A 15,831-nucleotide genomic window follows, 5' to 3' on the forward strand; every position below is an offset into this window, starting at 1 on the left:
CCTGCTCAGACCGACCATAGCCTGTTTTGCTTCCCGACTTTGTAGCTTAACTGCATCAGCGGATCAGCCTTTTGAGGCAGAGATGATCAAGCAGCTGAACATGATTTGCAGATGTTCGCCCATCGCAGTGGATGACTGAACTTTGCGTATTGAATTGTTTAGGGTAGGGTCAGATTCATTCTTGATCGTCACTCCGTAAACCCTCTTTTTGGCGAAATTTTGGTAAATTAATTTTTGTCCTGTTAACATATACATAAAAATTTGAAGTTTATGTTTTTGAAACGCCGAAAATAGTTTCGAAATATTACAGAATGGCGAGACCTGTCTTTCATTCATCTAGCCATTGACCGAACTCGGCTGGAAGGGCCAATGTTTCTGAACGAGATATCTTAGATTCTAAAGGGTTCTGACAATGGTGGATGACACACAGAATTACTGGGTTCTTTTTTACTTTTTCCATCATCCGGAATTCTAGGTAATAGAGGACACGACATTTCGGAAACAGATCGAGTTTCCTAAACGTCGTCGTGTCCTCAATTACCTAGAATTCCGGACGATTGAAAAAGTCCAAAAAAAAACAGTAATTCTTTGAGGTATCTTAGGCATAGCATGCAAAGTGCTAAATTGCTGTTGCTAAATAGTGTGATACGCGGCGGAAATAACTCGGGTTCCCTTTTGATAATGTAATGGACAAGTGCTGCCATCTAACGATGTTGTTCCTGGAAATAAATTATCATATCTCTTATGTAAATTATGAATGCGGTGAAGTATTCAGGTTACTGTTCAAAGAGACATTTCTCCTCCTCCACTCCTTCCTTAACCGCGCCCCCTGCCCGCCATTGAGCTCAATGCGAATGTTGGAAGGTTGTGGTTCTCCCTGTTGACGTATTAAAAGGAATGAGTATAATATCCCCAGTTTAACCTTTTCATGAATGTTATACATCAAGTACTGTCTTCACTTAGATATATTACTGATACACAGTATTGTGAAGCAGCTTCTACACTCATCCGTAAACAAAATTGACAGTTCTTTCTTTAAACACCTCGCCATATCTAAAATATCTTTATTGGAAATTCGCCATCCCTCTTCTCTGAAAATGACTCCTATACTGAAGGCGGAACCGTAGAAGTGACCTGTTCGGAGACACAACAGCTGAGCACAGCGTCTGGAGCCCAAGAAGCAGAATTGCACAGTGCACAATTAGGTTAGACTGTTTAACATGGAGGCTCTAATTTCTGATTTGTGGCGTTATTTCTTAGGTTCAGCGAAACGACAACGAGGAGTGGTGTGACGTCTTCAGCAAATTCCGAGGAAACGCCATGGTGAGTTGCGGGAGATCTAATTGGCTCTGGGCTCTAGAATATCTGTGTGACGAGCGTCCACAAGTATTTCGGTACATCAGTGCACGCCTGGGTTTCTGCTGGCATTGGCTATCATTCAGGAGGGTAGATAGTTGCACGGTGAGGTAGGGCACAGTCGGTAGAACCTTTAGTGGCATAGAGACAGCTGTCGGTAGTGCAGTTTACTGCAGTTGTTTTCATGTGACATTAGAAGTAATGTTATGATTCTGCTCATGTTATACGCCCGTCGCAAAAATTATCATAAATGTCCGTCCTACAGTTCAGTGCTGAGATAAACATTAAGTTACTATATACTTACTTTTTTTAAGTTGTGCCGTATTTTTTAATTAAATGATTATTGTCGGGGAGACGAGATTTTGTTACATCTTAGGGAAATTTATCGAGTTGTGTCAATGCGGGTCGTTATTCTGGGCAATACCACGTGCAGAATTAGGCTGTGTTGCTGATGTTTATGAAATCAATTTGTCTCCATCTTCAGGGCGCAGTGACCACTCACAGATACCTGCCGATACTTATAATACAGGTCCACGGGTCTGTGCGATCTGCCCCGATCGATTCGCCGAGTGATAGCCAATGAAAAGTGAGACAAAGATAGAACTGTAAACGTCCGACCTCTTTCGGGAAGGGTGCTGTATGAATAGGATGTCTAAAACGGCTGGAAGCTTCATGGGATGATTCAGCACAGCGAGAAGGGGGGAATTATCGTTCGAGAAATCTTAAGTATCAGTTCCCGACCTACCTCTGAATTTGTACTATCGGCAGGGGCATGCGCGTTGAAGATGTGTACGGGATCTCCAAGAAGTCTGCGGCCTGCAGTCTTTACGGTGCCATTATTCTGAAACAGGCTGCTCCTTAACACTGAACCGCCGTGAAAGCCTAAACTCGTTTATAAAATATATTTCTATTTTCCTAAGGTAAAGCTTATGCAGTCCCATTCGGTCTGCCCTCGGTAGCCGCAATTGTACTTCTGACGCAAGATGCAGAGAACGAGAGAGAGTTCCTGGAAAGATGACGAGGCTAAAGCCTTCATTAGACGAATCGGGACTTACGTAAAGAAAGTGTGTAGGGCCTACTGAAGATTCTCGAAGGACAAACTAAAGACTGGAGTTTGCATCTCTCGAAATTGGCTGGCCCGCCAAATCGCAGCTGTATGAAGCTGGGTCCGTAATATGTACTGCAATAAATAAAGCAGGCCTATTTGAAATTCCAAGTTCTGTTATTCTTATTTATTTACTTTATGTAATTTCACTGACGGACAAAGTTTTAATTAAAGTGTGCTGGCTGTGTCGATACAAGTCTCTATCTAGTCTTCCGCCCCCTGTGCGAGACACTCCGAATCCAGTGGGGATTGTGTCCGCATGTCTCCCACTTTCTTGGCGTCTAAGAGAGGAAATGTTTTTGTATATGAAGTTCACCACCTGTTTACGGATTTTGCGTTAAGCTGCAGGTCGTCTCTTCCCGTCATAAAGATGAGCATTAGTCGCAGCCCAACGCCTGCAGCAAACCTAAAATGCCGCTCCCATTTAAGCCGTGTATTTCTACCGTCCCGTAGTGGGTCTGGAACGGGGTCCACTCAGCCTCATGATGATAATTGAGGAGCTATTTCAAGGAAATAGCGGCTCCGGTCTAGAAAACCGAAATTAACGGCCGTGGGAATTCGTTGCGCTGACCACGCGATACTCTCTATCCGCAAAATTTGGCACTAAACTTCGCCGACAAACGGCGGTCGCTCGGTCGGTATAGTTCGCTTGCGGACAAAAATCACCGAGTCGCGAGTGTCTAAAGCCTCCAGTTTGTTCATGAACAACATATAATACACTTAAAGGGCTGTCTTGCCGATGTAGGCCTAAGATAGGGGTATAATTATGAGAATGCCAGGTTTCCCCACTTATTCTTGCATTTTATTTGCAAGGATTGTGAGTTTTGTCACGGTGCTTCACTGGCACAGTGGTAAGTACTGATGCAATTCCTCCTTTTGGCACCCATGGTCGCCTTTATCCAGGGAATGTATGGTTGTGATGACTAACGAATAAGCTTACCGTAACCGATCTGCCAACCCCAGCTGGATTTAATTTAGTAGCATGTTTTGATCCATGTAAATTAACATGTTCGGTTAGGTTTACTTGTAACCTACAGCAAATGGACGAGAGGTACATAGGCTATTTCTTCCCCCCCCCCAAGAAGGAGTTTTAGCCCAAACTCTCGAATGAAAAAGAGAAAAGAAAAACGACTGGTCAACGCAGATGCGAAGTGAAAGAGGAAGACCCCCCCCCAGCAACCGCAGCTTGGCTCTTTAGAAAGTCACAAAATTTTACTTCTCTGAACCCTTTGAGAATACAGTATGTGACAGTTTTGAACCCATAACTTAAAAGATCGGTGGTCTCTCAACCCAAGCCAAGCGTAACCTTTGTTAAGCTACTGACAGGATTTACGTTAAGTTTTAACGCCTAAATTCCCTGTAATACCTAAACTGATGGGGGGAATACTTAATTAGTGTACTCCCATTTTTTTAAAAAAATGACCAATCCTCGTAATTTAGGGAGTTGACTTGTGGACCGAGACGTCTCCGAGAGTTTCGAGGAGAAGACATTCTGAAAAAAGTCGTATTCCAGATCGCAAACCATTCGGACGCAAATTCAGTCTAGTGCGTTAGTGGCGTCCACTATAGACAACAGTTTAATTGTCTTGTGGAACAAAGTGTGTGTGTGTGTGTGTTATAACAGCAGTTCCCACTTCCCTTCCTGAGCGAGACCCTGCCGAACGGTCTGAGAACTGAATCTTAGCTCTACCGGTGGAACTAGCTACCCACGACCGCCACCCCCTTATCAGTCCTTCACACCTTTCCTATATCTGTAAACTGATAGTAGCAATTTACTGGCGCCAAAACTAAACCCATTACCCTAAAGATCAGAGGTGTGTAAGTATGATAAGTGAAGCAGGGTAAAGTCAGCTGTAGCCGCCGCCGCCCGTGGCAGTCCAGCAGCCAGCGGCCGAAGACGACAGTAAAGTAAGTGGACACAACGAGCGAGCCGTTATAATCTGACGACTAATGTGTCAGGGTGGAAGTATCACTGAGTGGGTAGAATTCACACGACAGAACGAGAAGAACATGACGCCCAACGTAAGGGGTAAGGACGATTATAAGAACGTGACGCCAAACGTGTGGGCAAACGGTTACAATAGAACATGGAGCCCGACGTAGAGGCTCAATGGGTCGGTTAGAAGAACATGGCGCCAAACGTGTGGGCAAACGGGAGAACGATTGGAAGAACATGGCGCCAAACATGTAGGCAAACGGGAGAACGATTAGAAGAACATGGCGCCAAACATGTAGGCAAACCGGAGAACGATAAGAAGAACATGGCGCCAAACGTGTAGGCAAACCGGAGAACGATAAGAAGAACATGGCGCCAAACGTGTAGGCAAACGGGAGAACGATTAGAAGAACATGGCGCCAAACGTGTAGGCAAACGGGAGAACGATTAGATTACTTGTTTCTAAGACTACTTACTTGACCTAACACTTCTGTTTATTTTGCCTCTTGGTTATCATGTTCTGGCTATCAATATTTTGTGGTGTTCAGTATTACTAATACTAATTTTGAGAGAAGTGAGTTTCATGAATACGCTTTTCATTTGTACGGCGAGGCTTCTGATTCTTAACAAAAATTAGAGAAGGTCCTCCATTCTGCTCTTAGTTTTGAACGTATGTATACTTCAGTTTTGAGCTCTAATATTATTAATGTTGTAATACTGTTCAATTTCTACGTAAAGACAACTTTAATGGAATGACTAAGTTCTAATCAGTTTTCCGTGTACTAAACGTTAACTTTGCCGGTCACGGTAGCCGAGCGGTCTAAGGCATGCACTGTCTTCGCTCGCTCGGAAGTCGGGATCGTGGGTTCGAATCCCACTCAGGGCATGGATGTTTGTGTGCGTTTTTCTGTGTTTGTCTACAGGTAGAGGCCTTGCGACGAGCTGATCACTCGCCCAAGGAGTCCTACCGTATGTGTAAGATCTAGAAAAAGCCGAAGTGAACGGAGTTCATGGAGGTAGGCCTAGGCCCACTGGGGCTGTAGTGCCAAGGAAAAAAAAAGCGTTAACTTTAACAACATTCACTCACTCATGGAGCTGAACCTTCTTGAGAAGTTGCCAATTGTGCAGCTTATTTTTAGTCAAGAACTTCCCAGCATTTTTATGGAACCCAAATGATCATTATCGTGTTCACAAGAGCCCTCCAGCGGTCCCTATCCTGAGCCAGATCTATCCAATCCATATCCTATCCTATCTCACTGAAATCCATTTTAATATTGTCCACCCACCTTCGCCTTTTTCTTCGCAGCAGTCTCGTTCCTTCCGGCTTTCCCACCAATATCCTATATGCACTTCTCCTCTCACCCATTCATGCCACTTTCCCTGTCCATCGCATCCTCCTTGACTTGATAATTCTAATTATACTTGGAGAAGAGTACAAGTTATGAAGCTCCTCATTTGCAGTTTTCTCCAACCTCCTGTCACTTCATCTCTCTCCGGTCCAAATATTCTCCTCAGCACCCTGTAACTTTAGGAACACAGTACAACTAAAATACTCGTAGTTAATAAGTTGAAGAGTTCTATCTTCTGGGATGTAACCCTGTGTCGCCCGATGAAAGTTAACCAACATGTTCCTCCGAAACGTCTGTTGATTTTTAACGGACTACACGACGTTATATCCCAGAAGACGTGGCTCTTCATAACCACCGCTATGATGACCTCAAAACCTACTCATTCATTTGTTGCTGAAAATTGCATGTACTTGTTACACACTGATAGTATATTATGTTTGTACATGCACAATTCCATCAACAGAATTTAGGACATACCTGGGCTCGAGACAAGGCTGTGATCCGTTACCTTATTAGTGGTTATTATACTGTGTGCGTCATATTGAAACAATGGATAGAGACTGAACCAAAGTAAATTCCGGTTTGGCAAAGAAAGCCGTAGGGACGACTTTTACGCAGGTGATGTTAAAACTCTCTCGTATCTAGAAGCTTTAATTGCGGATATAAAACAATAAGAGATCAAGCAACTTTAATACGTCATAATGGAGGAAGACTTTTTCTAAAACGAGGGAGGGCATAACGTAATGTGGTAAAGCAACACTTACTGTATGGAAGGGAACGCTAGACTCTGGACAAGGAAGAGGAAAGATGGTCTGAGGCGGTGTAAATGAAATCCCTACGACCATACCCGAAATGAAAACATTTGACGGCAACTTATAGACCCAGTATGAACCTCGATATTGGGAAATACAGTCAGAAATTGAAATGTGCGCAACGGATAACAACAGGTTGCCCACTGGAGCAACAGTGGAATGTGTACCCCCAGAAGAGTGAGGCTTGGAAAGGCCTAGGAGAAAAGGGAAGGACCAATATACCTGAAAGCCAGAATAAATCGTACATTGCGTGGTAGCGGCCGGTAAACAACACACACATATCTGGTTTTCGCTGCAACGGATACGCACGCAACAGTAGAAGACACTGTTGGAAGCGGTGTTTTCTATTAGGTCCGCTCCGATACTATATGACGAGGACCGACGGGACGTCCCCGTCATGGGCAGTTGCGGTCATGAGTTAAGCTGTGAGAAGGCAGAAGGCCGGCAGTTACGTGAGCAGAAGACGACATTTTTGTATAACCGGTCTTTACCGCTTGATATCGTGTAGATAGACATTTATGTACTCTATTAATTAATTAATTAATATTGATTGTAGTTAAATTAAGACATAGTATCATTTTTGTATTCAGGGCCTACATATGCTCAGTTGCAACCTAACAGCTCTAGATTTTTAGTCATGAATGATAACAAAACTCGTGTAATATGAAGCAAAGTTTACGATAGCTGACGGTGAAATGTCGGCAGTTTACCGAAGCCACGCATATCGAAGGTTCCAGAACATTTTAGAATCAGAATTCTAGAAGTATTTGGATTAAACACAGGCAGTTGATTGGCTTGCGGAACTACTGGATCGACAGAGCTAATGGTCATAGCCGATCAGAATTAAATTAAGAAAAGGTTTATCTCATTTTGAGTAAACTTTAGTTAACTTCGGATGGCTCTTACAAGAGTAGTCTCCAATTAGTCTTCGTGACGACAAGATAAAAATCCACGGCTCCTATAACTGTAAGGTTATAGGATAACAACAGTGATACAAGTGTGATGTCAGCCTCTGTGGACTGAATATGTAACCTAGTGCAGTGTCGTAGTGTAAATAAATTGTTTTGTTAATCCGGAGTGGTCCGGTGACTTCTTTGCAAATACGTCTTGTCGGAGCAAGACCCGGCAAGCGGTGTGGAGGCAAGTGACTGCTCACCTTTTAAGCATCGTTTCCATTCCCAATTTCATGCCCCTCCCAATACATTAATTCGTGATTGATAAGATCACTTGGCGCCCAAAACGAAGTAAAGAGTAAAAGGAAAAGATGAGCGAAGAGAGGGAGCGGTTCGGCAAGTGACGACCCCAGTGGCGCTAAACGAGCGGACTAGACACATCCAATGAGGAGGGCGGCTACAGTTGCGATCTGTTACCAGGCAACGGCTAGTGAAGACATAGAAAATTAGCGAGTGCTGTAGTGATTTATAAACTGTTTTAATTAGAAAGAGCATTATGATTGTAGTTATCAGGCATGTAAGAGTTCAGTAAATCCAATTTCCAATCCAAACCGCGTGTCTAGGCACTAAATTATGACAATATTATGCTTTCCTTCAGATCGGGGAATATACTACCCAAACCTTGTGACGAAGGAGAGGAAACGGAAGAGAATAGTCCGGTTCTATATATGTAAAATATACAGATCAAGGGATTAGTTACGTAGGTTTAATTTACATCAAATTATTCGATATAGACCATAGTGGTAGAATTAGTTTCCAATTACATGTAGCATTTATGAAAGCAGATTGTACCGGACATAGTTTCTTACTGCGGGACGTTACCACTGAACCCACAGCAGTTAACTAACACTGTGGTATCAGAGAACCAGAAGGTTCAGGGGACGTAAGATGCTTGAAGCTGCACATGCTTCCCATACGCTGACAGCAAACCCTTCTTCGTACATATACACCCCGATTATTTCTGTGAAGTGGTTACTCACCGAATTATCAGTTACATACGTTTAATTTCGTCAGATTATTCGAGATGAACTCCAGTGTCAGAATTAGTTTCGAGTTACAAATAATTTTTATGAAGTCAAACTGTGCCCCGCGTAATTCCCTACTGTCTGAAAATGCTATGATGTGATTACTGCTTCCACAATAGTTAGTTAACTAATGCTGTGGAAGCGGGACCTTTCACGTGCGCCACTGGACATGATCTTGAGTCTTCTGTCTCCCCAATGCCTTCCCCATACTTATTCTCTTCCTGTTGCTCCCACTTGGAACATAAGGCATCCCTGAAACTCATCGTTTCACTTAAAATTTCTTAATCTTAGGCAGTCGGTAGGACTCCTTGGACGGGAATTAATTTACACATTATAGTTGAGCGTTTGTAGAACTTCTGCTAATTATCCGGCACGATTTTGACTTGCGGAAATTGCACAGTATTCGCAATATTCATTCAATACATTGTTCAGTCGTGACGTCACACAAGTATATTGCTCATTTAACTCATATGATGGCTATGATCCATATTAATGTTATCCTCCTAGCCCTCTCTCTCTGTTTAGCAGATATATTCTAGAGGTTTCACCATCAAAATTTTGTATGCGTTCCTCGTCATCTCCAATATTAGCCACATTCCCAACTCATTGTAGACCCCTGGATTTTAGTAGCCTCTTAATATTGTTTGACGCCTAAAAATCGCGAAATTCCGTCTTAGTTAATATCCCGAACTGATAATTTCAACCTTCTGAAATTCATAATCTTATATTTAACTGTCCTCTTGCGCTGGTTAGTCATTTAATTCATAGGGACAGTCTTGAAGTGCACTTTCTTGTCATGTCCGTGCACTGGTGGTGTGTTACTTTGTCACATATTGTATTTGTTTCTTCTGCAACACGTTTCGACCTTATAAGGTTATTATCGGGTAGGTTATGTGCTGTAGTGTGTTTGTTTTACAGCCTTGTTTTTTAAGATAAACTGCAGCAGCTACTACATACATCATCTACCCAATGATGACGTAATAAAGCAAAAACATGTTGCTGAAGAAACAACTGTAACACCTGTCAGAGTAGCACACAACCAGTCTATGAGCACGACAAAAAGTTGCAGCTACAAGACTGCCCCTATGAATTGAATTCTTAGATCCAGGTGTCTTTCTGAGCACTTATATCCAAACACTTGTGTTATATGTTCTTCCCAGAAGCAAGAGACTATTTTTCACACCCAGACAGAGCATCTCGTAAATTATTCCACGTATCATAATATCAAGTGTTCTAGAAAGCTGGCGGGATGACGGCAATTTTAGAAACGACAAATACATGGCGTTTCCAGAACTTATTCTATATTCATTGTTCAAGAACCAATTTTCCGTTTGTTACCCTTGATCCCTTGTCGTAAATTTTACTTCATTCTCAGAAGGTTTGTTACACAAGCCTCTCTAGTTTATTGTCGATTATGTATTCGTGTCATGTTTATATGTTATTTGTTAATATTAGTTACGAGAATTTCCAGATTATTTTTATACTCTCTGGCAGAAGGATTTCTGCGCTGCATTTAATTATTATTTTATGTTAAGAAGTAAGTAAAGGTGTTCCTTTAACAGACCGTGGAGGCCCATAGGGTTGTGAGATGTTGAGATTCCCACATTTTCTAGACTGTCGGCTCACAGATGGCGGTAAGGTTGTCAGCCCTACGCGTCGGCCGCCCTTTACCCCCAAGAATATTCCTGGTACTCATTTCTGTTAGAGGCTGAGTCGACCCCAGCGCAGTAGTGCGGCTGGAAGTATTAGGTAAATTGAAAAAGAAATCCACGTCATCGGGATTCGATCCCACGACCTTCTGGCTTGTAGCACAGTGCCTCAACCAGCTATGCTACCACGTGCCCCTTATTTTATGTAATTTTAATTTAATTATCTGAGAAAGTATTGTGATGGTGAAAGAAATCGACTTCGAGATCTTGACGAATTAACACGATCAGAGCCCACCTGAATATGAAAAGCTGTTTTTAGTATCCCGTCTGTCTGCATGTATGTCTAGATGCAAGCCTCCTTAGCGCCTGAACAAGTGAACGCAGTTTTTCTCACAATATTCAGTATTTAAAATTGTATACGTTGTGGGTCTGTGCCCGGTCAATAGAAACATTCTAGTTCATAATTTGGCTTCAAAATACAAAATGGCAGTTTTCCCTTAAAGACAATAAAGATTTCTATTTCTATTATACATTTCAGTCATTTACGGAGGCCATCTCCGAAAATGAAGTTAATGGTTTGTGTCTTCGGAAAGACAACTGCAAGCGCACTAGGGCCCAAACGCTAAATGTCGAGTTTGCCGAAACCTGTTTTACCTTTGAGACGGATTTCGTTGTTGTTCGGTATTCAGGAAACAGCATTGATCTAGCTATCAAAAATTGATTTCCTTTCAAAGGTAGCCTAGGTAAGGTCAATAATAAATGAGAAAGTATGTGCATTGTCGTTTAACAAATTTTTTAAATCCCATCTGCTTTATAAATCAGTATAAACAAATACATCTTTTAGGCCATTTAAATAAATTGGCCTGCCTTTGCAGTTCTTACGTATTTTATGTGGTAGGACTGTTTAATTATAAGTTACATTTAAGATATTTCTCTCTCCTCCCCCCCCCCCCACTNCTCCCACTGTGGAGCACAGGGCTCATTTCTCAGTTTTCTGATCATTTTACAGACGGTACGACTCCTTGGATGGGTTATCAGCTCGTCGCAAACCCTTTACCTAAACATAGGACAACACAAACAGAATAAACGCATACACACACCAAACATCCATGCCTTGCGTGGGATTCGAATCCACGATCCCTGCTTCCTAGCGAGCGAAGACAGTACATGCCTAAGGAGGCCCATACACGTACGAGTCTGGCTCGCGACTCCGACTCGGCTCGGGTTCCAATGAGCCAAACTCGTCCGTGTGTGTGTCACCACGCTCATACGTGTGCTGAAATAATGCCGAGCCCGGCTCCTCGCGTAGCCTTAGACCGCTCGGCTACCGTGGCCGGCGGTTATGGACTACATCTCTTTAAACAAGTAACTTTATTGAAATTTTTTATGAAACTCATTGCGCTGATCTAATGGCACAACATATGAAAGTAGATATTTCTTTGTAGGAATTGAGGTTCTCACACTGGTGGTTATGAAGAGTTCTGTCATCTGGGATATACCGCCGTGTAGTCCATTTAAAGTCAGCCGACGTTTGGGATGAACATGTCTCCATCTTCGTGGTTGACTTGTAAGTTATGCAAGAAACCAGCATGAAGCAAACTTCCAGAGTTTCAGACTTTCAACGGACTAAACAGCATTAAACATATGTCTCAGAAGAGAGAACTCTTCAACTGTGTTTTTCCTCACATCTTTATTAGTCAATTTCCATCCTGAATTCGGATGAAATTAATCGGAGTTCTGAAGAGTTGTCACAAGTCCTACGACTTTATAGTGGCCGCAGGTAATGCAACATAATGACTCGACACGTGAGTCAAGATTTACTTCTGTGTGCATTGAGGTTCATCGTGTAATGAGTTTTCCCCCATTTTATACAGGGCAATTAAGGAGGAGTCTACCAAACTTCGTGGGTACATTAATAAAGAAATTCTGGAACATTGAAAAAGATCCTATTAATATGGACCCAATTCGGAAAATTTTAGTACTCACGGTTGTTTGAAGGTAGAATAATGATTCACTCAGTCTCTCTCACTCTGACACTCACTCTCACTCACTCACTCAGAGCTGAGCCCTTGTAGAGAAACTGCCCTTGTGCAGCTACTCAAGATCTGGGCATTTTATGGAACCCGAATGTTCATTACCGTGTTCACAAGAGCCCTCCAGTGGTCCCTATCTTGAGCCAGATCAACCCAATCCATACCATCCCATCCTGCATCTCTAAGATCGATTTTAATATTGTCCACCGATCTACGCCTTGGTCTTCCCAGTAGTCTCCTTCCTTACGCCTTTCCACCAATATCCTATATGCAGTCATCTTCTCCCCATTCGTTCTACATGTCCTGCCAACCTCATCTCCCTTGACTTCATCATTCTAATTATACTTGGAGGAGAGTACAAGTTATGAAGCTCCTCATTATGCAGTTTTCTCCAACCTCCTCTCGCTTCATCTCTCTTCGGTCCAGAGATGAAGATGTACTAGAAATTTGGTTTTTCGTTAATTGTATCTCGCAAGTTCAGCGTAAAATTGAAATAAGTGTTACAACATGTATTCAGATCTCCCACAAGAGACTTCGGTGCAATTTGGACACGGCGTATTATTACAAGAAACTGTTCAGAAAGGTGTCAACCTGCGGCCTGTTTATTTATTTCAGTACGGCGTGATGCTGAAGTGGTTATATTCTTTAGAATGTGGGGTTGTTCGGACTGTCATCTGCAGTGTTGAAAATTGTTTGAAGGAGTGGATTTCTGCCGTTGATTTGCGTAGACCAGTTGGGGTTTATTTTGTAAAGTGATAATGCTGGTATACCCTTTGAGATGTCCATTCAGAACATAAGGCATAAGAAACTGATTTTCAACGACGTCACGCTATAATTTATCTAGAGCCGGCCCTGGAACTTGCTTTCAGCTGATGGGGGAGGATTCCCAGCGGGTGTTTAATGGATGCTCCGTGGGTGTTCTAGTATTATTCTCTCCATCACGGTTAAAAGTTTATTTGTCACTAAATGAAGTACAGCTGCGCAGTTTGACATGTGCATGACGCCAAAGATAGAAATTTAACCTCAAAATACCGTTCCTCAGTTCAAGATATTGTAAGAACGCAGACCCTCCTATATATCATTCTCCAGACTCTGGTTTGAAGGATAGCAAGGCGCGCTAAAATCCTATACGAAGATATTTTTGTACCACTTGTTACACGTTGTGCAGGCTGACTGAGGTGTATGTGTCCCTGTGTGAAAATACTAGTAGATGTAGTGTCTTTGTCATAGGCAGTTAGTCGCCAGCTCCTAACCTCGATGGCCAGGGTTCGATCCAGTATCAGGCCATGTGAGATTTATTGTGAACAGAGTGGAATTTTGGAAGGCTTTCTCCGAATACTCCTGTTTCCAGGAACCGCTGTGCCCTAGTGTATCATGACCACCGCGCGGGGTTGCTAAATAGGCCCAGCAGTGACCGGCGTATCAAGTGGACTCACTCTCACCCCACTCCACGAATAAATAACAAAGTGGATGCGCCTGTGTTTGAAGTAGGAGAAACACTTGTCTACTGGAATAGTCGTATATGGAAGTTATCGTCGTTCTTCCACATTGGATGTTCTTTGCTTACATTACAAAATTCAGCTTCACCCACCGGTCGCTTTTACCCAAGAGAAAGAACACCTATATCCATTGGAGATGAGGCTGGATGGGCCTCTTGGAGAAGAGAGAAATCTCTTGCCCTTGCCGAGGATCGAACCCCGGCCCTCCAGCCCGTAGCCCGTCGATATACCAAGTGAGCTATCCCGGCTCCTGCGTACAGTTCAGCAGAAAGTTCTCTTTAACAGAGAATATAAAAGGAATTGTTTTTTTCTTCGTAAGTGCAGAGTACATACCACTTTTGGGCCGATCACAGTGGCCGCGCGGTCTGAGACATGAACTGCCTTCGCTCGCTCCAACACTGGGATCGTGGATCGAATCCCACTCAAGACATAGATGACTGCGTGCATTTATTCTGTGTTTGTGCTGTCCTGTGTACAGGTAGCGGCCTTGCGATGGGGTGATCCCCCTTCGAAGGAGTTCTACCGACTGTGTAAAAATCAAGGATTTGAAAAACTGCCAAGGTCCAGTAAAGGGCTGTATAGCCATAGACAAATAGGCGTACCATTTGTGATACAGTTAAGCGGAACGGGTCGGATCGTATCCGAGCAGTCTCGCACACAGGTCAGTCAAGTCAAACCATCATCCCTTAATGAGCGTGATCATATGGTGAGCGTCTCCCAGTGAATCAGCCAACAAGGCTTGAAAAGAGAGCGATGAAGCCTGCCTTACTCTTTCCTTGTACGAGAGTGAAGATGGTGGTCAAGCTGTGTGTGTTTTATGATGTTAAAATAAAAGTAAAATAATTGAGATATTCATTTCGACCGACCGATCGGCGAGACACCGGCCCGATGCGATCTGACCCATTCCCCTTCCGATGTGACCTCAGCCAGAAGCGAAACTGAGCAGGTCCAAACAGACAGCATGCCGCCTCTACGCACAGGGTTGCCAACCACTTCAGCGATACGTCGTGCTCAGATGTGCTTTCAGGTCGCTGACGGACATTTTGAACAGTTTTTGTGATATAACTTATTATATACACTTACGATTTGAAGCTGTCACAGAAGTTGTGATGAGTTTCCGGGATATAACGCCGTGTAATCCGTTGGAAGTCAGCCAACGTTTCGGATGAACATGACACCTCCATCTTCGGTGTTGAAGGGTAACACAGGCAAAGAATCAGCATTAAGCAGACAGAAACGAAACTTCTGAACTTTCAGACTTTCAGCGGACTACGCTTCGGTATATCCCAGAAAGCAGAACTCTTCACCACTTGTTTCAGTTTTACATTGAAGTTCCTGTGAAACCTTTCATTAGAATCCTTTGTGTTTTGCACACTTTTATCTTATTTTAAAACTTTCATCACTCTTCGAACTTTTCAAATATTAATATGACTTTATTCGAAAACTTTTGATTAATGTATCTACGAACTTTGGCGGACTCTTGAATCACTGTGTAAACTTAGGGAATTTTGTTTGCGGACCGCTTATTGCAGCATACACACATGGACATCGTTGACATCTTTGAACGAAATTCTAATGCCTTCATATTTTATTCCTACTCGCTAAGTTTTTCAATTTTACTTGTGAACGGGTTTCTTTGTTTCATAAGTGCGATAGCTTGTTCTCATCTGGGTAAGTTATGTAGCGTCGAGTGGGACTGAAGTGGAGATAGCAGCTGTGAAAGCTTTTAACGCGAGCCGGGATGGCTCAGTCGGCATAGTGAACGGCTACGGACTCTTTCCCCGGGTGTGAAGCGGCAGGGGCGTAAAGCTGACAGCTCACCTCCAACTAGTGTCAAGGTCAAGGAAATGTGGATCTATAAATCCATTTCCCCATGCGCCTTCATGGCATAGTGATTAATTAGTTAAGCACGGGAAAAGCTTTACATTTTAACGCAGTACCCGAGCAATTTTCTGCAAACACTAAGGAAAGCCACAGATATGTAGGTTAGGCTAGATGTTCTCCGAGCCAAGAATCAAAACCGGGATCTCCCGAATACGAAGCAAGACTGGCATCGACTTGACCGGAATGGCCGGTACCAAGATGTGTACTCGATGTGAAGTGCTTATGCCTGA

General features: G+C 43.0%; 1 protein-coding gene across 3 annotated transcripts in view; it reads left to right on the forward strand.

The window, feature by feature from the left end:
* The window catches only part of LOC111873203 (calcium/calmodulin-dependent protein kinase type 1), a 310,803-nt gene that overhangs the window by 187,289 nt on the left and 107,683 nt on the right, over positions 1–15,831 (forward strand). For 2 of the 3 annotated variants that reach the window (XM_023867717.2, XM_023867716.2), the window contains exon 3: positions 1,261–1,323. The exons of the other annotated variant lie outside the window; for it this stretch is intronic. In XM_023867717.2, the coding sequence (XP_023723485.1) occupies positions 1,261–1,323 (63 nt within the window). The remainder of the gene's footprint in view (positions 1–1,260; positions 1,324–15,831) is intronic. 3 annotated transcript variants of the gene reach the window in all.

This window comes from Cryptotermes secundus, unplaced genomic scaffold (genome assembly GCF_002891405.2).
Source record: "Cryptotermes secundus unplaced genomic scaffold, Csec_1.0 scaffold540, whole genome shotgun sequence".
Classification (NCBI taxonomy): Eukaryota; Metazoa; Arthropoda; class Insecta; order Blattodea; family Kalotermitidae; genus Cryptotermes; species Cryptotermes secundus.